General features: G+C 36.4%; 1 protein-coding gene across 1 annotated transcript in view; it reads right to left on the bottom strand.

Moving 5' to 3' along the window:
- SP4 (Sp4 transcription factor) overlaps window positions 1-24,610 on the bottom strand; it is an 83,615-nt gene that overhangs the window by 18,264 nt on the left and 40,741 nt on the right. The window contains exons 4-5 of the mRNA XM_043589064.1: window positions 16,482-16,710; window positions 8,415-8,614 (exon numbers count right to left, since the gene is read on the bottom strand). Coding sequence (XP_043444999.1) covers window positions 8,415-8,614; window positions 16,482-16,710 — 429 coding nt within the window. The remainder of the gene's footprint in view (window positions 1-8,414; window positions 8,615-16,481; window positions 16,711-24,610) is intronic.

Raw genomic sequence — 24,610 nt, 5'->3', positions numbered from 1 at the left:
CTGCAGCACAACCTACAAAAAGAGTTGGCCTCAGGGTAGAGAGGCCTCTCTTCTCAGTTCTCAGGCTGGATGTACATGGTGTTTGCTATGTATTACAGCTATTCAGTGCCCACAGGGTCACTGCTAGGAGACAAAGGAGGAAAAATTCCTGTGAAACTCACTTGTGTTATGCAATGCTATATAAGTTTTGATTTTACCAAATTTCTGCAGACTAGAATACAGATTATTAAGGAAGAAGATATATCTAGAAGAGAGCCAATCTGTCTTCTATAGAATTGTGTAGAAATATGGGACTCAAAACGGTGAGAGGGAAACATGGAACATAAAAGAGTAAATTGAAGTCTGTACATAGATCATTAATCCTACTATCAAAAAATTGGGTCAAAACATTTGATGATTTTTATCTACAGAAATGTGCCCCCACAAAACATAAATGACTCTTAAATATAGGGAACAAACAGAGGGTTGCTGGAGGGGTTGTAGGAGGGGGCAAATGGTCTAAATGGGTAAAAAGGGCATCCTAAATTCATTGTTGCACCATATGCTAACTAACTTGGATGTAAATTAAACAATAAATTAAAAAAAAAAAAAAAAAAAGAAATGTTGCCCCACAGTACATTACAGTATTTTGGTAATTAGGTATCTTGCATTATAACACAGTATCCCTGCCCAGTTGCCTAAAATGAAAGCCACCAGTTCATAAAACTTCCTTAATCTTTCATTCCAACATAGTTACCAATCACCATCATCAACTTGAATAAAGGCCAAGGACCAGTGGACAATTCAGGAAAGCCTATAACATGGGAAAAAGCAAGGTACAGACAAAAAAAAAAAAAATTACCTTGGAGGAAACATAAATATTAAAAAAAATACTTAGCTGGAAAACTCTGATTTTCAGCAAACTCCTGCATCCATACAATGAGAAGAGTATGCTATAAAAAAGAAACAGTAGAAAAGCACTCTTGGAAAAAAAAAATCAGAAGACATATCTGAGTATAAACTTAAGAAATCTCACAGGAAATTAAAAGGTAAAAAGCCAAAAAAAGATGCAAGATGTTAAAAAAAAAAAAAAATCAATGTAGGGGCATCCCACTTAGACAAAGTAAGACTGCAAAAAGAATAGAGAATAAAAAAGGGAAAATGAGAGAAAAGGTGGAAAGGGGATGAAGGTGAACCCTGAGTGGAAAAGTCCAACAGGTCTGCACAATAAATGAAAAACTATGCAAACATAGTTTTAATTATGCAATTAAAAAAACAAAGATTAAAAGAGGCTCTTACAGTTAAAAAAACAAGACAAAACAAAAGAATGGGGGCATGTCAAAAAGGATAGAGGCAGCAATCTAAAACAACTTCCAACTGGCCAAAGATGGAACAATGTGAGCCAGAAAATAATGACAATATTGGATTATAACCCACAAAATAAAATAAATACTCATGAGTCCATGCTGGATTACAAATAAACAAATAATTGGGGAAGAAGGTATAAATCTTCCTTGTATAAGAATCAAAACTAAAAACTGGAGAAGCAAAAAAGGGAAATAAAAAATGGCCTTTAACACAATAAAGTAATTGCTGCAGGCAAGAAACAATGAGGAATACTAAAAGGGAAACAGGATTTTCTTTACAGAGAAACAGGATAATTGCATAGCCTTGAAGAATACGACCTTCCCCCTGCCCTACCCCCTCTCGAGAAATATTTAGTCATTACAGTGGTTGTTTTACAGTACATCCAAAAATTCTTTGTCACTCTTCCCTCCAAGAGGTAGAGTTTACTTCACCGCCCCTTTAGTGTAGACCGGACTTAATAACTTGCTTCCAATAAACAGTGTATGGAAAGAAGAAACAACTTCACAGTGGAGCTACCTGGCACACAATATCTTAACCAATTCACCAACAATAAGATACACGGACATCGTGTACTTCCTGATGCAATGTGATGAAGAAGGGCAATGATACCTGTGATATTCTTCCCAACATTTCGTAACTTCACTCTAATCATGAGAAAATACCAGACAAACACAAATTGAGGGATATTCTACAAAATACCTAACTTTCAAAGTGTCAAGGTGAGCCAAAAAAAAAAAAAAAAGTACATAAGTAAAAAAAGAGTAAGGAAATTTCAGATTACAGGAGACTCAACAGCCATGACAAATAAATAGAATGTGGTGTTATGGATTGAATCCTGGAACAGAAAAGGTATCATTTGTGGAAAAGTCTGTAATTTAATTACTAGTATTATACCAATATCAACTTCTTAGTTTTCATAAATTACAGGAATATGGAAGAGGTTAGCATTAGAGGAAGCTGGGTGAAAGGGATGTAAGAACTCTCTATGCTATCTTCACAACTTCTTCTGTAAAACTATTTCAAGGTAAAAATTATAAGTAAATAAGAAAACAAGCTTTTAAAAGCTAACAAGGGAAATTAGGTCACCCACAAAAAAGGAAGAGAAGAATAACAATGGACTTCAAATTAATAAAACAAATGCAAGAAAATGATAGAGCAGTGCCACTAATGTTTTAAGTATCATTTTCAACCTACAATTCTGTTATATTAGCCAAGCCATCTATTAACTGGGAAAGCAATATAAAGACATTTTCAGACAGGGGTCCAGGATGGCTCAGTCGGTTGAGGATCTGAGTCTTGATTTTGGCTCAGATCACGATCTCTTGGTTGTAGGATCATGGCCCATGTTAGGCTCTGAGCTGAGCGTGCAACCTGTTTGAAATTCTCTTCCTCCCTATCCCTCCTCTGCTTGTGCACACATACGAGGTCTCTCTCAAAAACTTTTTTTTTTTTTTAATGAAGAAAAACATTTTCAGACAAATTTACTTCCTAGAGCTTTACTGTAGGAAGCATTTCAGAATGTTTTCTGGCAATCAAGTAAACTAAGAAAAATGAAGAGAGGAGATCTTGAGAACACTGGATCAAAACCAATACAGCAGGGAAGAAAAGTCTCAAGATTATAGTGTGCAGCAGCCTTACAGAAGAATCCGACTGATTAGAAAGCTGGAACCTCCAAGTGAAAGGATAAATTGGACAGAATTAATACTATTTTTGAAAAGGCTAAATAACAAAAGGAGGTGCTAAAGTTAGCCAATGCAAGGGTAAAAAAAGGAATTTAGGCACTTGAAGAAAAAAACAGGAAAAGATATATAATCAGACTCATCACATCACAGTCATAACATTATTATTTATTGGTTTTCTACTTTAAGAACTAAGCTACAAAAAAACAGAAACAGTGCTTATTTAAGAGAAAGTAAACATTTTAACATGAAGAAAAAGAGAAGAGAAATAGGTAAGAGAAGTTAAGAGGTGAATGCTAGTATCTCTAACACAGGGTAGTAAGGTCAAGAGACAGTGTCAGGCCGGCCCTCAGTTAAAAAAAACCTGAATGTCAAAAGATGATGTAAAGTGAGGTAATTTCTTAACTCTTAATGTAAGAAGTCAAGAGACAGTGCCTAATATTGACAGATCAATAACAACGTAAGCATATTATTTAGATATACAACAACCATCAGAAGAAGAATAAAAATGTAAGAATAGTTAACAAGACTAAATACAGTCCTCTCGGGGTTAGAACAGGGGATGTGGCAAAGATTCCCCTTAAATGTTTGTAAATGATGTATCTGATGAGGGGGTTAACATCCAAAATATATAAGGAACTCCTACAACTCAACACCAAAAAAAAAAAAACCTTATTAATAAATGGGCAGAGAAACAGAAAAGACATTTTTCCAAAGAAGACATAGAGATGGACAACAGATAACATGAAAAGATGCTCAACATCACTAATTGTCAAGGAAATGCAAACCAAAACTCCAATGAGCTATCACCTCACAACTGTCAGAATGACTAATATCAAAAAGACAAAAAAATAATTGTTGATGAGAATGGAGGAAAAAGGGAACTGTTGGTGGGAATATAAATTGGTGTAAGCACTGTAAAAAATAATATGAAGGTTCCTTAACAAATTAAAATAGAAATACCATACAATTCAGTAATTGCACTTCTGGGAAGAAAAAGAACACTAATTTGAAAAGACATACACACTCCTATGCCAAGATCTGAAAGCAACCCAAGCGACCACTGATAAACAAAGAGGATATGGTATATACTGACAATAGAATATTACTCAGCCATAAAATAAGAAAGAAATCCTGCCATTTATAAAAGATGGATGAAACTAGATGGTAGTATGCTAAGTGAAGTAAGTCTGATCAAAGACAAAATACCATATGATTTCACTTATGTGTGGAATCTAAAAAACGAAACAAATGAACAAGCAAAACAAAACAGAAACAGACTCATAAATCCAGACAGCAAACTGGCAGTTGCCCGAAGGGAATGAGATAGAGATGGGCTTAAATGAAGGGGATTAAAAGGTACAAACTTACAATTATAAAATAAAAAGTCATAGGGAGGTAAAGTAAAGCACAGAGAATACAGTCATAATCTTATACAGTGACAGATGGTAACCACTTACTATGGTAAGCATTTCATAATGTATACAAGTGTCAAATCACTATGTTGTACACCTGAAACTAATGTGTCAACTATCCTTCAAATAAAGATAATTTTAAAAATAATCCCCTTAACATTGTAACCTCTTTTACAATTTAATTTTTTTAAAATATTTTTTGAAGTAAGCTCTATGCCAGGCATGGGGCTTGAACTCATGACCCTGAGATCAAGAGTCAAGTGCTCTACCAACTGAGCCACCATGGTAACCCTATGACTTGATTTTTAAATACCATATACATGTGACATTTGGAAATTAAAAAGGGGTGCCTGGGTGGCTCACCCAGGTTAAGCGTCTGACTTCACCTCAGGTAATGATCTCACGGTTTGTGAGTTCAAGCCCTGCATCATGCTCTGTGCTGACAGCTCAGAGCCTGGAGCTTGCTTTGGATTCTGGGTCTCCCTCTCTCTCTGCCCCTCTCCCACTCATAAATAATAATAAATAAGCTTTAAAAAAAAATTCCCAAAAAAGCAAAAATAATTGGCACTATTTTCAGCAGTAAATAAAAATAACTCATATATTCATTTATAGTAAGGTACTGAATTTCTACTTAGTGTAGTGGTTGCCCCTTAAGAAAAAAATAGTTCAACAATTTTGTGCATGATGTATTGAAGATGTTCGAAACACTGAAAGTAAGCTTAAAATACATTCAATTCTGATTATTCAGGCTAGTAGGTTACAATGGTATTAATAGTTAAAAAAAAAAAAAAAAAAGAAAATATGCCTCCAAATCATTAATTTGGTTTTGAAGTATATGTGTATTAAAGTCCCTGAATAAATTTGTTTTGTATATCTGTATGAATGTGGATATGTGAGACAAGACTTTAGAGACTCATTATTTCTCAAATAAAATGATGAAATCACAATGTGAAGTTCCAAATTCAAAGAAAGCGGCAATTTTTCTTGGCTTCTCTAACTTGTCCCACTGCTAATCCACAGCGGAAACATTGTATCCTGTCATACTGACATAAACGGCAGAGCACTTTTTTAAAACAGACATCAACACTATTATGGGATTAATCACACCATATTTGCCAATATCAATGGTGGGGTGGCACTATTAAAAGTCCTAATGCAGGAGCACCTGGGTGGCTCAGCTGGTTAAGTGTCTGACTTTGGCTCAGGTCATGACCTCACTGTTTGTGGGTTTGAGCCCTACATTGGGCTCAGATTGTGTCTCCCCCTCTCTCTTGCCCCTCCCCTGCTCACATTCTGTCTGTCTGTCTCTCTCTCTCACAGAAATAAACATTAAAAAATGTTTTAAAAAATTAAAAAAAAATCCTAATGCAATACCATATGGAAACCTTTTAAAACTTTTTTCAAACTATGCTAACTCAGGGACTCAGCCAGTATTACTAAGACTCTGCCTACTAATTTATGTACATATCAAACTAAGTAACTTTATCACTTAAATTTAACTATTTTTTCTTCTCTGACACTATTTTCTAATCCATACAATGGAGCTAATTTCTATCTCAGTGTTACTGTTAGAATCAAATGAGACAATTTATTTCAAACATGTGATGTATGGTAGCTGATCAATACATGCCAATTCTATTTCCTCTTTTGTCCCACATGTACCTTGGTACAAGTTAAAGGTTAGTCTAATTTGAAAATTTATCCAAATTACTAATTTATTCAACAATTAAATACTGAAACCCAGATGTATACAGACATTCTAAGTAGAGAGGGTGGTTGTTCTATGCAAAACTTAGAAAAAGAAGATGAAACTTACACGAAAACTTTAAAACCATTAGAAGAAAATATTTTTAAAAACTTTATGATCTTGGGATAGGAGAGGATTTCATTAAAAGTAAAAAAAGGAGGGGTGCCTGGGTGGCTCAGTTGGTTAAGTGTCTGACTCTTGATTTCAGCTCAGGTCATGATCTATCTCCCGGTTCATGCGATTGAACCCCATGTCTACCTCTGCGCTGGCAGCATGGAGCCTGCTTGGGATTTGCTCTTTCCACCCCTCTTCCGCTTATGCGCATGCTCCTTCTCGCTCCCTCTCTCTCAAAATAAATAAACGTTTAAAAAAAATAAGAAAAGCAAAGGACAAAAGAAAAAACATATTTGACTAAAAAATGTAAAACTTCCATGTGACAAAAAATAGCAAGAAGTTCAAATACTAGCAATATAGGGGGAAATTACAACACATAAATCAGTAAGAAAAAGAAAAATAACCCAAAAGAAAAGTGAGCAAGGAAATAAATCAACAGAAAGTGAAATATAAATGATCAATCAACAAGAAAAGATGCTTAATCTCATGGATAACCGGGAAAACTGCTACTTAAAAAAATAAGGAAACCAGGGACACTTGGGTGCTTGGTCGGTTAAGGGTACGACATCGGCTCAGGTCACGATCTCACGGTTCGTGGGTTCAAGCCCCGCATCAGGCTCTGTGCTGACAGCTCAGAGCCTGGAGCCTGCTTTGGATTCTGTGTCTCCCTCTCTCTCTACCTCTCCCCTGCTCGTGCTCTGTCTCTCTCTCTCTCTCTGTCTCACTCAAAATTAAAAAAAATAAATAAATAAAATAAGGAAACCATTTTAGATATACAAAAATTTTCTTTTTTTTAAAGCAATAAGCATGTTTTTATTTATTTTTTAAAGTACGCTTCACAGCCAACATGGGGCTTGAACTCACAATCCTGAGATAAAGAGTCACATGCTCTACCAAGTAAGCCAGCCAGATGCCACAAACTGACAAAAATTTTCAAAAGTCAACACCAGTCAGTACTGGTGAACACACAGCAAAGTGGAAACTCTCAGTCACTGCTAGTGAAATAGAAATGGTTACCAGCCACTTTAGAGATTCTTTAGCACTTATTTAGCAAAACACATTAAATTCTCTGTGATCCAAAAATTCTATTTGGCACACATGTTCACTGTATGTTCACAGTAGCAAAGTTCATGATAGTAAAAAAAACTAATGATAATTTAAGCAGCACAAGGAATGGATAAATAGTATGGCAGTCATATAACAAAATACTACATAGCAAACATGTATACATACATTTGTATGTACACATATGAACTTGGATAGATCTCAAGACATAATGATAAATGAAATTATGATACTGTATCATTTATGTGAAATTTCACAACACACAAAACGGTATTTTACATACACATGCATGAATAATATATGTAAGAGTATTAAAACTGTACTAGAAACCTACATTTTAAATGCATGGGGGCTGTTGTCTTTGAGAGGACAAAGATGATGTCAACTTTGTAGGATTTGTTTTATTAAAAAATAACAAATATAACATCAACAGCTGTCAATTCTGAGAGGCGTATATTTGTTATATTATTCTTGATACTTTAGTCAATTTTCTAAATTGTAAAAAAACCAAAAACTAATAAAGGTCACCAGTAAGATCAGAATTCAACTCTCTTCACCTATGTAAATACTGACGAAAAATAATATATGTGAATTCAACATGCTAAGAATACAACAGGTTAAGTAAACGGAATATATTCCTTGTTATGTAATTACTCTAATAAACCTCACAAAAAGTGGAATAAAACGTATCCTGGAAATGAGGTAACGATTTTGATTTTTTTTTTTTTAACGTTTATTTTTGAGACAGAGAGAGACAGAGCATGTACGGGGGAGGGTCAGAGAGAGAGTGAGACACAGAATCCAAAGCAGGCTCCGGGCTCTGAGCTGTCAGCACAGAGCCCGACGTGGGGCTCAAACTCACAGACTGTGAGATCATGACCTGAGCTGAAGTCGGACGCTTAACCGACTGAGCCACTCAAGCGTCCCACGAATTTTGATCTTAAAGAACTTTCATAAAATCAGTGAAGTGAATTGTCTTTCATTTGCATATTTCCAATTTTCATCTAAGCATTAAAAACATACAAACCCTGCAATAAACCAACTAACCTGTATGGGTTCTTCTATGTCTCTGGAGTTCATCACTCCTTGTGAATCTTTTGCCACAAAACATCCAGTTGCATACAAAAGGTCTTTCTCCAGTATGCCAGCGAAGATGTGCTCGTAGGTGAGATGTTTTGCCATAAACTTTTCCACATCCTTCAATATGACAGATATGCTGTTTCTTTTTTCCTGGTTCATTACTGCCTCTAACAAAAACAAAAACCAAACATTAATTATACTCTTAGACACCAAGCTTATAATTACAGAAAAACAAAAGGGAATCAACGTTCTTAAATGATACACTTCTGAATGGGTTTTTAAAATCATGCCACAACTGTAGTTAAAAATCAGAAAAATTCTAATCAAAAAAGGGTTATGTATGAAACTCAAAACTGTTATGAAAACATGTTAACCTCAGAGAGTTCGTGTTCTACCACGGACTTCATGTTCCTTCCCTAACAGCCTCTTCCCTTTGGAAAAAAATCTCTAAGCTTTTCAAGACACTTGAAAATTCTTCTCAAATACCAAAAAAATGGTAATCTCCATTTAAAAGTGTACGGTTCAGAGTTTCACTCCCAGTAGGAAAGAAAGCATGAAGAGCTCCATTGGCCTAGTCCCTAGTGAAACCAGTGAAAAGTATGAAAACAAAACAAATAATATGTACAGTTCCTGGAAATGGCTCTATGAACATATAGCAAATAAATAAATACTCAAGAAAATTAAGAGTTGGTAAGAAGAGTGAGAGCCTGTGCTATTTGAACCAAGACCCAACCCTCTCTCCCAATTTCCTATCACTTCCCTTGACACATAAACACTGCAGATTGGCGCAGCCAAGAACAGGGTTCCCTTTTCACACCTCCTAGTTTGAGCTTATCTCCCTAGGAAGGGGCAAGAGGTCAGCATTTCTTATTCCACCCCCAGTTACCTGCTGCTGAGGCTGTTTCAGGCAAGTGTGACTGACAGGTAGGGAACTCTCTTCTACCCAAACCCAACTCCTGAGACCTTGGCTCTACCTTGGACAGGGCACAGTGAAAACACTGCAGTCCAGTCACCTTTGACTCAGCTCCTTTGTAGTGCATACATCAGAACTTCCAAGCCAGCAGAGGCAAGTCAAGAAAGCCTGAGGCCATTGCTGCTGCCCTGCCACCAAGCATTTAGCTCTCAGAGCAGGGATGCCACTCAGAAAGAAATGTGCCACTATCCCAACCCTATGTTCAGGAGCCATGACAAAGAGATGTTGGCTAGAGACAGCACAGCATATAACAGAATTCCAAATCTCTTTCCAAGGAACTGAATTCATTTGCAAACAAAGTGTGGAAAAACTTCAGCCTATGGGTGCTCTTAAAATCAGTGGAGGCGGTTGCAAAATGAAGTTGGGAGAGGACTAATAGATACAATGGAGAAATAGGCAAAACTATGCTCACTAGGCTGACTGAAAGAAGGGACCGATGACGCAGCTGGGAGTAGCCCTACAGAGTCATAAATCTCAAAGCGCAGGCCTGTTGATCTAGTCCTTTAAAAAAAAAAATTTGATTGGATCACTTTGTAGAGCAATATACATTTCAGGGCTTTGAAAACAATAGAGCAATCAGTGGACAATTAGTGGAGGTTAACAACTGGGTGTGGTTAGGGACAGGACATTAAAGATCTCTGCCCAAACCACTGTCCTCCAGGGTCACTGTAAGCATACCCAATTTTGCATCCACTGAGGAGCAACATACTTCATGGCGACAGTGAGCAACATGCTTCATGGCGAGTTAAGGGAAGTTCACCAAAATAATCCAGCCAGTCACTAAATAAGCAAGCAAACAACAATAAACCAGGGGTGGGGGGATGGGGGTGGGCAGTACTAAGAGTTGCTACAATGTATTATCTAAACCATCCAGCTTCCAACAAAAATCTAAGACATGCCAAAAATAAAACAGAGGAATATGACCCTTCACTAAAAAAAAAAAAAAAAAAAAAAAAAAAGCAGGCAAGTGAAACTGGGAGAGCAGATTTAACAAGACTTCAAAGTAGCCATTTATAAATATGTTTAAAGAACTAAAGGACACCATGATTAAAGAAGCAAGAAGATATAATGACAATGTCACATCAAATAGAGAATATCAATGAAGAGTTACAAATGGTTAAAAAAACTACCAAGAGGAAATTGTGGAAATGAGAAGTACAACTGAAATGAAAAATTCACTAGAGGGACTCAAAAAAGGGAAGGAATAGTAAAATTAAAGATAGATCAATAGAGACGATGTAACTTAAAAAGAGCAAGAAAAAGAACAAAGGAAAATGAACAGAGTGTCTGAGAAATGTGGGACATCCAAGTATCGGTGAGGGAAGGAACGGGGAGGACAGGGGAGAGGAGGAGGAGGAGGGAGAGAAGGAGAGAGAGAAAAAGTGCCACAGAAAAAATATTCAAAGAAATAATGACTGCAAACTTAATTAATTTACTCAAAAACATGAATCTACACATGCAATAAGCTCAACAAACTCCAAGCAGGCTAACTGCACAGATCCACAAGTAGACATCTTACGTACTAAAAAATCCTGAAACCCAAAGACAGGACAAAATCCCGAAAGCGGCAAGGGAAAAAAAAATAACTCCTCACTTACAAGGGAACTGCAGTAAGAATAAGAACTTGCTTCTCAGCAGAACAATGGAGCTTAGAAGGCAGGGTGAAAACATATTCAAAGCATTCAAAGAAAACAACTCAAACAAGACTCTATCTAGCAAAACTACCTTTCAGAAATGAAACAAAGATATTCCTGGGTACACAAACACAGAGAATTTGTTTTGAGCAGACCTGCTTTGCAAGAAATAGTAAAGGAAGATCTTCAGGTTGAATCAACTGGATGCAGAAAGTAATTACACAATTAAGATGCACACAAACAAGCAAGAGATCACCAGCAAAGGTAATTATGTAATTACAAAGGACAGTGTAAGTGCGTATTGCTTGTCTTACCTGATTTGAAAAGTAATTTTAAAAACACTGCGTGTAAAATGTATTGTTAAAGGCCATAACATTACAGAAATGTAATATATTTAATCTATTTGCCATTAACAGCACAAAGCAGGGAGGTGGGAGCAAAACTCGACTGGGCTAAGAAAATGATGCCAGAAAGGAACTCAAATATCCAGAACAAACAGAGAACTACTGATAAAGTTAACATAGCAAAAGTTATATATGCTTGCTCATCTTCTCTCAATTTCTTTACGAGACATTATATAAAGTAATAATTATAATAACGTATTATTGGGTTTGTAACACAGGTGGATAATATATATAATAACATCACAAAAAGAAGTAAGCTATAAAGAGAGAACATTTCTATAATTCACTGGGATTAAGTTACTATAAATCTTAAACTGATAATGATCAATATGTATATGATAAGGCCCAGAGCAAGTACTATGGAAATAACTCAAAATAATATAAGTGAAAAAATTATTAACAAAATTAAAGTGCTATAGGGATGGCTGTGTGGCTAAGTTGGTTAAGCATCTGACTTCGGCTCAGGTCATGATCTCCCAATTTGGGAGTCTGAACAGCTCAGAGCCTGGAGCCTGCTTTGGATTCTGTGTCTCCCTCTCTCTCTGCTCCTTCCCCACACATGCTCTGTCTCTTTGTCAAAAATAATTAAACAATAAAAAAAATTTTTTTTAATAAGTAAAAAAATAAAGTGCTATATTATATTCGCTTAATGAAAAAGAGAGTAACAAAGGAGGAAAAAAGACATGGCACACACAAAAAACAAGCAAACTGAAAGACAAATTCAACCATATTAATAACATCAAATGCAAATGGATTACACAATCCATTCAAAAGACAGATTTTGTCACAGTGAATTGAAGAAAAAACAAAAAAACACTAAGACCCAAACTACATGCTGTCTACAGGTGACATACGTCACAAAGACTGAAAGATACAGGGAGATTAAAGTAAAAAAGATGGAAAAAGATATGCAAACAACCACCACAAGAAAGCTGGAGTGGCTGTACTAATAATACCAGACAAAATAAACTTTAAAAACAAATGTTACTGAAGACAAAGGGGGAAATTTTATAGGGCTAAATGGGTCAATCCATCAGGAACATATAACAATTATAAACATACGTGCACTTAGAGTAACAAGAGAACACCTAAACAGATGAAGTAAACTGACAGAAATGAAGGGAGAAAGAGACAATTCAACAGTAACAGTTGGAGATGTCAATACTCTATTTGCAATGATATTTTCATAAAACAATTAAGCAGAAGAGCAACAAGGAAAGAGAACACTTGATAAACTTGACCTAACAAATATCCATAAAACACTCCACTAAACAGCAGCAAAATACACATTCTTCTCAAGTGAACATGTAATGTTCTCCAAGATAAATCATATGGCTTGGCCATGAAACAAACCTCAACAGAAGACAGAAGTAATGCAAAATATGTTTTCTGACCACAATGACATAAAACTAGAAATTATAGCAGGAAATTGGAAAATTCACAAATACCTAGAAATTAAATAATACACTCCTAAACAACCAATGGGTCAAAGAAGAAATCGAAAGGGAAAGCAGGAAAAAGCCCGAGATGAATGAAGATACAACATAACCAAATTTAAGGGATACATGTAAAGCAATGCTTAGAGAGAATTTTTTAATTTTAGAATTTATTTATTGGACAGAAAGAGAGTACACACATGTGCACAATCTCACGTGAGCAGGGGAGGGGTGGAGAAAGAGGGAGAGAGAGAATCCCAAGCAGGCTCCACCCTCTGAGTACAGAGCCCAACTCTGGGCTTGATCTCCTTAACTCCAAGATCTTGACCTGAGCCAAAATCCAGAGTCAGACACTTAACTGACCTGAGCCACATAGGCACCCCAGAGAGAAATTTTTAGCTGTAAATGCCGACATCAAAAAATATCTTAAATCAATAACCTAACCTTCCATCTTAAGACAACGGAAAAAGCAAATTAAATCTAAAATAAAGCAAACAGAAGGAAGGAAATAATAAAAAATAGAGCAGGAACTAATGAAATAAAGAATACAAAAACAACAGGGAAAAAAAAATCAATGACACCAAAAGCTGATGTGACTTGACTTTTGAAAAGGTCAACAAAATTGAACAAGCCTTAAGGTAGACTGACCAAGAAAAAAAGAGAAGACTCAAATTACTAGAATCTGAAGCGAAAGAGGACATCATTACCAACCTTACAGAAATAAAAAGGATTATACAAGAATACCAAGAATAGCTGTATGCCAATTACTTAAATAACTTAGATGAGATGGACAAATTCCCAAAAAGACTTTAAGTACCAAAAAGTGATTCAAGAACAATCAATCAGAAAAACCCTTAAAAGTAAACAGATAAATTAGATGAATTAGTAGTCAAAAAATACCCATAAGAAAAATACCCACAAGCCTAGGACTTAGTTTCACTGATAAATTCTACAAAACAGCTAAATAATTATTCTTCACAAACAGTTCTTCACAAACTTTTTAAAAAATAAACTGGAGGAAACACTTCCCAAATCATTCTATGAGCCCAATATTATCCTTTCCAAAAGCAGACAAAGACATTACAAAAAACTACAGACCAATATCTCTCATGAACACAGATGCAGAACTTAACAAAATACTAGCAAACTAAACATAACTGTGCGTGTGTGTGTGTGTGTGTGTGTGTGTGTGTGTATAAAATTACATACCATGACTAAGTTGGGTTTATTCCACAAATGCAAAAGTACTTTAACATCTGACAATCAATTAATACCAATAGAAAAAATATAGAAACTACATGATCATCTCAACAGATACACAAAAGCATCTGAAAAATCCAACGTCCTTTCATGACAAAAACAAAATGAAGTAGGGACAGAAGGGAGCTTGCTTAATTAAAGGCATATAGGAGAAAGCTCAGAGCTAGCAACATACTTAATGGTGTAACACTTAAGATCAGGAACAAAACAAAGATGTCCACTTTTGCTACTTCTATTCAACATTATACTGTAGATTCTGGATGGAACAATTAGGTTAGAAAAAGAAATAAAAGTCATCAAGACTGGAAAGAATGAAGGAAAACTATCTCTTTTTGCAGATTACATGATCTTACATATAGAAAAACCCTAATGAATCCACTAAAAAAAAAAAACTATTAGAACTAATAAAAAGAGTTCAGTAAGGTTACAGATACAAGATTAATACACAAAAATTAATTGTGTTTGTATACACTTGCAATGAACAATAAAGAAAAAGATCCATTTATAATAGCATCAAAAAGAACAAAATACTTAGGAATAAATTTAACAAAGAAGTACAAAACTTATACTCTGAAAACTACAAAACAGTGTCAAAAGAAATCAGAGAAGATCTCAAACAAACCGACAAGCTGACTGATTCTAAAATTCACGTGGAATTGCAAGTGTCTCTGTACAATCAAAACAATACTGAAAAAGAATAACAAAGAGAACACATAGTGCCTGATTTCAAAAGTTCAGAGAAGGACAAAGTAATCAAGACTGTGTGGTAGAGGCATAAAGACATATAGTTCATTGGAATAAAACCAACAGTCTAGAAATAAACCTATTTGGCTTATATGGCCAACTGATTTTTGACAAGGGTGACAAGACCATTCAATGAATGGGGAGGGGAGAGTCTTCAACAAATGGTGTTGGATGGATCCTTACCTCACACCATACACAAAAACTAACCCCAAAACCGATCAAAGACCTAAATGTAAGAGCAAAAACTATAAAACACTCACAAGAAAATGAGGAATCTCTGTGACCTCAGATGTGACAATGGATTCTTAGACAGGACACCAAAAGCAGAAGCAACCACACACAAGGCTGAATTTCATCAAAATTAAAAACTTAGGTGTTTCAAAGGACACTATCAAGAAAGTGAAAAGACAACTCTCAGACTGGGAAAAAAATATTTGCAAATCATGTATCTGATAAGGGACTTGTATCTAGAATACATAAAGCTATTACAATTTAACTTAAAAAATCTAATTTAAAATAGGCAAAAGATCTTAATAGACATTTCTCCAAATAAGACACACAAATGGCCAATAAACACATGAAAACACACCTGACTAATGAAGTCATCAGGAAAATGCAAATTAAAACCATACTGAAATACCATTTCACACACACAAGGAAATCTATAATCAAAAAGCCAAATTATAACAAGTGTTGGCAACGAACTGGAACCCTCATACACTGCTGGTGGGAACATAACATGGCACAGTTACTTTGGAAAATAGTCTGGCAGTTCCTCAAGTGGCTAGACTTAGAGTTACTACATGGAGCATTAATTCCACTCCTTGTCCACTCCTTGTCCATTTCAAGAGAACTAAAAACCTATGCCACACAAAAATTTGTATAAAAGTGTTTATAGCAGCATAGGAGCCAACTGGTGGAAAAATTCCAAGTGTCCACCAAAAGATAAATGGGTAAGTAAAATACTGTGCATCCATACAATGAAACGTTCATTTGTTCATTAAAAAGAATGAGGTACTAATATGTGCTAGAATAGATAAACCTTGAAAACATTATGCTACGTAAATGAAACCAATCAAAAGATCACATATTGTATGATTCCATTTATATGCATGTCCAGAATTGCAGAAAGACAGAAATTTGTTCAATGGCTGCCTTGAGTTGGGAAGAAAGGGGGCCGAGGGGGTTGAGGGCTAAAGAAGTCAGGGTTTCTTTTGCAGGGTATCAAAATGTCCTAAAATTGTGATGATGGATGCACAACTTTGTGAATATCCTAAAAACCAATGAAATGTACACTTTGAGTGAAACTGTACAGTATATGAATTTTATATCCATAAAATTAAAATTTTTGCATAACAAATGAAACAAGAAAGCCACTAAAAAAAAGTAGAAGGCAGAAAGTGGAGGACCGCTAAAACTCCATTCCTAAACTAGCTCAATTTAATCCCTGTAATAACAATATTGTATCTCAACTTCTGGGCTACAGAGCCAGTGACATTCTAGTGATCCAAGGACCCGGCCAATGGCTTGGTTTACCTATTTTATGCCTTCCAGAGAGATAAAGTTGGTAACAGAGCATTTACCTTCCTTCTCCTTCCCTACAATTAGGACAGGAACAGGCAACTCTTCGAAGCCTCTTGCCAGGCTGCACCTCTTGATCAGAAGCTTGCTGGCCTTGCTGCAAATGCACTTGTGTGAGTTGGTCAGGACTAACAGCACCTATCGTTGCGTTAGCAATTCCTCCAACTGCTACAGTTACAGGAGCTATCGTGGCTTGCTGGACCTTTACTCCATCTTGTCCTTGCTGCTGACCTAAAAATTGGGGGTGAGGGGGAAAGAGTATTATAATGTTTTCTATTTCTAAAGAAAGGATAAAAAAAAAATTCCATGTGGACATTTAAAAACTACCATATTTGTTTTAATAGTTAATCTGTGTAAAATACAACAGCAAAGGGGTTAATGATTTGTATTATGCAAACCCTCCTAAAATACAATATTCTTATTAAGTAGTTCAGGCTGCCTCTCTGGTTGGTGGGACTACACATAAATCATTTAACCCTCCCATGGCTTTAATTTCCTCATCTGTAAAAATGAAGACAACAATACTTGCCACCTACCTACCTCACCAAAGTGCTGTGAGGATTCATGAGACATTATTTGAAAAGCACTCTGAGATCCTCAGATGAAGGATGCTGTATCCATTTCCACAGTAAACAACGTATCTCATTCACTCCAAGAAAATACAGGAGTAAAAAGTAACTAAACGAATGATTAAGTTTTATAGATATTTCTCATTCCGAGATACTTTAGGTTCAGCAAACATTTCTTTACTAAGGAAATCTTTTTTTATTATACACACTGAGTTACGTAGTTTTTTAAAGTGTAAAAACCACCCATGATTATTACAGACTACCACTATAATCATAAAATAGACATTTAGGACATTACTACTTTATTCACTCATGTAGCTCAGACTTCACCTCTCAGGTTAGTACATATACCAACTTGACTTCTTCACTTAGGGAAAACTATGATAAATAATACATAATATGACACAAAAATATCTCCTGTGAAATGCACAGGAGTATGCTTTATAATCATCCTTTCTCTCAACACAGTTCTTTCTCCACATCAGTTTTGGAAGGGCAGCTAAGAAACACCTATTTATAAAGGAATGTTCCCACCTGTGAGAGTTGATGTAAGAATTAAACAAGTTAATTTTTATAAACTCCTTACCACAGGGCCTGCCACAGAGTTCATTATTGGTTATTTGTTATTATTTGTTAGCTATTATTACTGCTACGAGTGTCCATTGAGTTGGGTGGCAACACCAGAATAAAATATGGTAGCAGAAATAAACACAAGAGAATTGGGTATAAAATAAAGGGTTTATTTCAAAGCTGCATATGTAGTACTTTAAACATTCAGAGCTATCAAGAAAAGATAATAAAAATCAGCAAGTGAAAACTAAACCTCTAATTCTCCTAGCCAAAGTCAATCTCATTCTCCTCTGTGTATTCAAAGCACTCTGAAACCTTTGGTGCAGCATCAATATTTGTAATACAAATTAAAAAAATACATATTTTGTCATTGTTTTAGTAAGGATACATATTTTAGTTTTCCTCCTAACAGTTAAATTTTTGATCCTCTTTGAATTAACATGGTGTGATAGGTAAAACAGTGCAAGTAAAACCCAAAGTTCTGAATTCATGTCCCATTTGGTGACCGTGCACTTGGATACCCTCAAGTTATCTCACCTCTAATAATGCTGACCTCCCTTAAATTCCTGTCCCTTATCTACTTCAGAGAGTTCTTTCTGACGATCCTAAAGGGTAAAGACTGTAAACTATAAAACAATACGTACATGTAAAGTATAACTATTATGTCTCTATGTGTCTTTTGAGTACTTAAAAGTTGTACATATTCAGTAAAACCAGATTCCTTACGGATGCCCAAGGCGAAGTAAACTTTTCAAACTACTTGTGTATCTAGAGTCACAGTGATACACATACTCCCTGTTTACTGCAAAATAAATGCACTTATAGAAACAGGAATTCTACCTGAACCAGCACTATACAAAATCTTTATAGCTTGGTCCCTATGGAGTGTGGGTATTTTAATGTGGTAAGTATTCTTTACATTCCTTAAGTCATGAGATATTTCTGGCCATAATTTTTGCAGCTATTGCTCATACAACACTTGGTCATGCCTTTCAAGTTGTAAGGGTATTAGATGCAATGGTAATGCATGTCCTTCATTATGTCAAAGAAGTGCTAGGAATCCCCTGATCACTGGCTGCTCATTTTCCTCAGTTCCTTTGATCATTTCCTCGATAGACTCCTCAAGTCTCCACATTATGGGCATTTATCTGCTCAATGCCTACACAACTTGCCAAGGTAGTCCAATGAATAATACCAAATACCTGAATTTATAGATTTAAGTCTGACCAACTCTCTTGACTTCTTCACCTAGATGTCCTAGATCATTCAAGTTCAACATAGTTCAGTATTACTTTTCTTTCATTTCCACTGCTGCCAGTCAAGTATAAGCCACTGAACTCCTTACCAAGGCTTCCAAGGCCCTGCTCAAGTTTAAACCCACCCTGTCAGACCTCACCAATTATTATTAGTCTCTCCCCTCTCACTCTGCCTCTGACACAGTAACCTTTCTTTCTAGCCCTCAAACAAATCAAGCTCATTCCCTTCTTATGGCCACTGCATATACTCTCTCGTCTGAATGGAAATGCCGTGCCACCTAAATCTTTGCACAGTTGACTCCTTAGTAATATTCTAAGTTCAAAACTCTCCTCTTTAGAAATACCATTCCTGACCACATCATCTAAAACGGTACCTTTTAGTCCATTTCTGTATCATCACCAAGTTTTGTCTTACCTGGTTTAAATTATCTTATCCTTTTTAACTTTTTTCTATCTTTGCCTCATTTCTGAATGTTAAGTGCTATGAGAAAAAGGATCTTGCCTGTCAAGTTCACTGCTGTTTCCAGCCCATGGAACACCACCCAACACATAGTAGCCACTCAGGAACAAAAGCTTAATAAAGGAATTTTTAAAAATTAATTCATCTTCAAAACTGCTTCTACTAATGTTTCTGTTTTGATAAGTGCTAATTACTACCCTCCTTATTACTACACTCAAAACAGTAAAATGTCAACTTTTAGGCTACTTCTCCTTTACCATTACATCCATGTGATAGCTAAGTTAAAAAGTGCATAAAAGGGTAACAGCTCTTGGATTCATCTTATCTTTCTATTACCAGAACCATAATCTCGGTCCAGATCCTTGTTACTTTGTGCCTCTACCAGCCTAAATGGGACCCACATCTCCTACCTCATCCTTCAAACTGCTTCCAGAAATTCAAAAATGCTCACTGACTTTCAGTCATTCACCATCGGCCAAAGTCTGGCATTCAAAGGACTCCACCACAAAGACTTAACTCCTGGCTCACAGACTTCCTCTTCGTAGCCAAATCCAATGTGAATTTTCCCACTGAGCAATACATGATTACCCTGCCTCATGTGACACAATCAACCACTCTTTCCTTCTTAAAACTTGACTGAAGAAGCTACCTAATTTCCTACATTCTGAGAAACCCCCTCTTCTTTGTTAGCTATTACCAGCATTTAAATCTAAGCTTCTGTCACGTTTTTATTTTTAAAAGATTTTATTTTCAGGCGCCTGAGTGGTTCAATCAGTTAAGCTTCCAAATCCAGCTCAGGTCATGGTCTCGTGGTTCATGGGTTCAAGGCCCGTGTCAGGCTCTCTGCTGTCAGCACAGAGCCCGCTTTGGATATTCTGTCCCTCTCTCTCTCTGCCCCTTCCTCCTTCCCCCTTTCTCTAAAAAATAAATAAGGATATTTAAAATTTTTGAAAAAGAAAAAGAAAAAAGAAAGTAAAAGATTTTATTTTTAAGTAATCTCTGCACCCAATGTGGGACTCAAACTCACAACCTCAAGATCAAGAGTGACATGCTCCACCGAATGAGCAAGCCAGGTGCCCCTGTGTCACATTTTTAAAAGATTTATCCACATTGGTTACCTTTACTCCTTTCCCATTCTTTCCTCAAACTACTAAAATTCCATGTTGAACCTACCACTCTACTAAAATCATGACAGAACTAACAACTTCTTCATTCATAAACCCAAAGATACTCTTCTTTTTGATCCTGTTTCATGTCTCTGGAGCACCTGAAGCTGCTAATCCTACACACTGCTCGAAATCCTACACGCCTGTGCTTCATTGGTAGTACTCCCACTGGTGTTCCTCCTACTTCTCTCACCATCTCCACGCTGATGTCTTTCTTAGGCCACTTTCTGGTTTTCCGTCGTTTCTTCTAACTCCCTCCCTCCTTGGGTTATCTCATCCGCTTTCATAAATTTTACTTCTATTTTAAGCTGAGGTCTCTCAAATCTGTATATTTGGCTTAAATATCTCTCAAGTGTCAGACTCTTATTGTCATCTGCCAGGGAACATGGCCAATAGCTGTCTTGCAGGCAATGTGTCCAAGAATCATACAGGTTATCCTCCTCTCCTAAACTAGCTCCTTCTCATTGCCCAAACTGAACACTTGGAAGTCGTTCTTAACTCTCCTCCATCTCCTCCATCCCCACAACAGTAGCTATCATTTTATGCTTATTTACTGGACATCTTACAACTATTACTTCACATACTCCTCACATCCCAATGGACTGAATACTACTGTCCCAATTTTAAGCTAAGAAGACTGAAGTTCTGAGAGATACATAAAACACCCAAGATCACAAAACAGCTAAGTGACAGAGCTGGGATTTGAATCCAAGTCTAGCTAACTCTAAAAGCTATTCTCCTTCCACTGTATTACTTACATTGACCAGTAGTCTTGTTGAGTATACCTTTTCAAGTATCTCAGATTTGTCCATTTTCTCCATCCCTATTGCCTATACAATAGCACAGGTCCTTATCACCATTATGCCAGTTTTGCCCTTTCCAATCCCATACCGCATTACAAATGGGTTCCCGAAAAGTCTATGAGTCTTCAATGAATTCACAATACAGTCAACATTTCTTGGCACAGTACATAATCTAGTTTTCACTTACTTTTATAGCTTCATCTCAGTACTCTTCCTCCATTCCCATTCGCAACACCAGCTACATTGAACTCCTACTTCTTCAAATGTTCCATTCTTGATTATCTCTGGGCGTTTTGACTAACCCCCATCCCAAATCTCCATCTTTGTTGATCTTGGAAAAGCTGATTCATCTTACAGAACTCAATTCATGTGTCATTACCTTTGGGAAGTCTTCCTGTTAAGCGTCTTTCTGAATCTAGGTCAGATACCTCTTCCTTCTTTTCACATAATATCCTGTGCATAATAATCTTGTTATATCAGCAGACAAATTATATGGTGAATGCAGATACTATAAATGCTTATTTGTTTTGTCTTTCTAAAGGATCATATATTATGGTCTCTGAGGAGCTAAATACACCTCTCTTTGTTTTCCATTCTTAAAAACGTATTGCCAGGGTGTGTCAGACTTAAGAACAAAGGACTGGCCCATGTGCTAGTGGCTGCTGTCACTGTGTTGAGCTGAAATTTCTCCTCAACTGTCACTTTTTTTAATAGGGTAAGTTGGGTACAGCATGATTTAGACACTAGACAATGAAATCCGCATTAATGAGACCACCACTGCTTATAATTCAATCAGGATAATAAAAAAAAAAATAAGCACAGGAAAAAGCTGTTACATAGGGAAAATGGTTGGTTTGTTGCAATGACTTTCTGTTCAATTTGTCAAGGAAAAATAACAAAGATGTTTAAAAAAAGATGTTAAATATAAGAAGCTGTGCCAATGATAGTGCTGGTAAAAATGGGAAAAGCAAGTAATTATAGAAACAAACTATACATTTATGGCTACAAAACACCTTCACTATTAAAATGTCTGAAGGGGGGCGCCTGGGTGGCGCAGTCGGTTAAGCGTCCGACTTCAGCCAGGTCACGATCTCGCGGTCCGTGAGTTCGAGCCCCACGTCAGGCTCTGGGCTGATGGCTCAGAGCCTGGAGCCTGTTTCCGATTCTGTGTCTCCCTCTCTCTCTGCCCCTCCCCCGTTCATGCTCTGTCTCCCTCTGTCCCCCAAAAATAAATAGACGTTGAAAAAAAAAATTTTTTTTAAATAAAATAAAATAAAATGTCTGAAGGAAAAAGCTATTAATGCTCTTTTAAAACTCTTGTCTCTAACCTCTCTGTCATCACTTAAACTGTTTCATAACATGATCTTACAAATAACTCAGAATTTCTTGGAAATATAACTATGCATCACGATGGTACAGTGGGTGACCCTTTCTTTTCCTTCCATGCTACCATAGGTAAAAAACATTCCAAGGCTGCTTGGAACAACCAAGCTATCTTTCCTATTCCTTTCCTTTTTTGTTCTGCTCCCTTTTTCAAATGTAGGAACTGGGACAAGGGTAACAGGGACCAGTTGGTTGGCAGGTGGCATGGTATTAGAATGCTAGATATTCAAGAACATCTAGAATGGGTATTTGGGAGAAACTTTGTTTCTTGCACATTTTCCTTTAGCACCAGCTGGAATGGTCCTTTGCCTCAATACAGTACTAAGAGACTTGAATTTAAGCTTCAGAAAGGAAAGCAGATTTAACTAGTAAAGAAAGACAGCATCTTCCATATAGACTAAACCTAGCTCTCTGAATTCTGAGATGGAGGGGCCTACACCTAAGCCAATAAAGTGTTACTCTGACTTGAATTTCAGTATACCTAGCTCCCTAAGAGACCTTAGGGAGGTAATTAGAATCTGAGTATTCCTGCTGCCTCTTATCAGATAACCCTCTCATTCCATCACAATATTAATCACAAATTATTTCTAACAAAAGCTGCTCAGAACAGAGGGCCTCTGTGTGGTTTTACGTCCTTTGCCCAGCAAAGTTCCTGGCACACTGGAAGTACTCAATGAATGTTTCTTAAATAAAGTGAATGGCAATCTAAAATCCATACAAACACAGCAAGCGTTCTTATGAAAGTAGGCCAGCAGCAGATCACAAGGCCACTACTAGATGACACCTACCTTTCAAAAGACATGGAACACGGGTGGTAAGACAGTAAGAAACAGGATAAGGTGGACATTCACCACAATTCTCTCCTGCTTCATTGATCTGGAATTCAGATCATTTAGGAGTACATCCCGAAGTATAAATCACAACCTGCCACTGAAACTACTGTTTCTTTTCTCTCAGGTATCAGCTTTAGCCCAGAATCTGCGTTACCCACATTCAACAAGATCTTTTTTGAAGAATATAATAAAGTCTACTTTAAAAAATAATTATAACCAAATGACATTTAATAAAATAGGCTAAGATTTCTCCCCTTCCACATATTTTGAAGAAGGTAAACATAGCTTCGTATTACAGATACATACACTTTAAGTTTTTTCTTCTGATTTTAACAACACATGCTCACCACAGAAAAGAATTAAGGAGGAAACAAAATCATCCATATAGTCATTACCCACAGATTATCAATATTATCATTATGGTGTCTGTGCTTCTACTCTGTTCTGGCATTTTGATAATGATGCAACTCTACTAATAAACAATTCTGTTGCATTCTGTTCTTTTTTACTTAAGAATATAAGTGCTTCCAAGTTATTGCAAATTCTTTTAAAATAGTGTAATGATTGGGGTGCCTGGGTGGCGCAGTCGGTTGGGCGTCCGACTTCAGCCAGGTCACGATCTCGCGGTCCGTGAGTTCGAGCCCCGCGTCAGGCTCTGGGCTGATGGCTCAGAGCCTGGAGCCTGTTTCCGATTCTGTGTCTCCCTCTCTCTCTGCCCCTCCCCCATTCATGCTCTGCCTCTCTCTGTCCCAAAAATAAAAATAAATGTTGAAAAAAAAAATTAAAATAGTGTAATGATTGTATAATATTCCATCACATACATATACCACAATTTACAAAACCATTACCCTAGTATTAGACATTAACGTTATTTTGACACACTCCAAGTAACGCAAAAGCAACATAATGAGCAACGTGAACAAAAATATTTGTTCTTATTACTTCCAAGAGATGGAGTCCTAGAAGTGAGATTATTAGGTCAAAGGATATGAAACACTCTTAAGACTTTATATACACATTAAAAAATTATAGAGGCATATATAAAGAGTTACATTCATTTACATTTCCACTTAAAGTATATAAGAGTACTT

Source organism: Prionailurus bengalensis, chromosome A2, assembly GCF_016509475.1.
Source record: "Prionailurus bengalensis isolate Pbe53 chromosome A2, Fcat_Pben_1.1_paternal_pri, whole genome shotgun sequence".
NCBI classification, from domain to species: domain Eukaryota; kingdom Metazoa; phylum Chordata; class Mammalia; order Carnivora; family Felidae; genus Prionailurus; species Prionailurus bengalensis.
The sequence above is the reverse complement of the archived record's forward strand: the minus strand, read 5'-3'. Positions and strand labels throughout refer to the sequence as shown.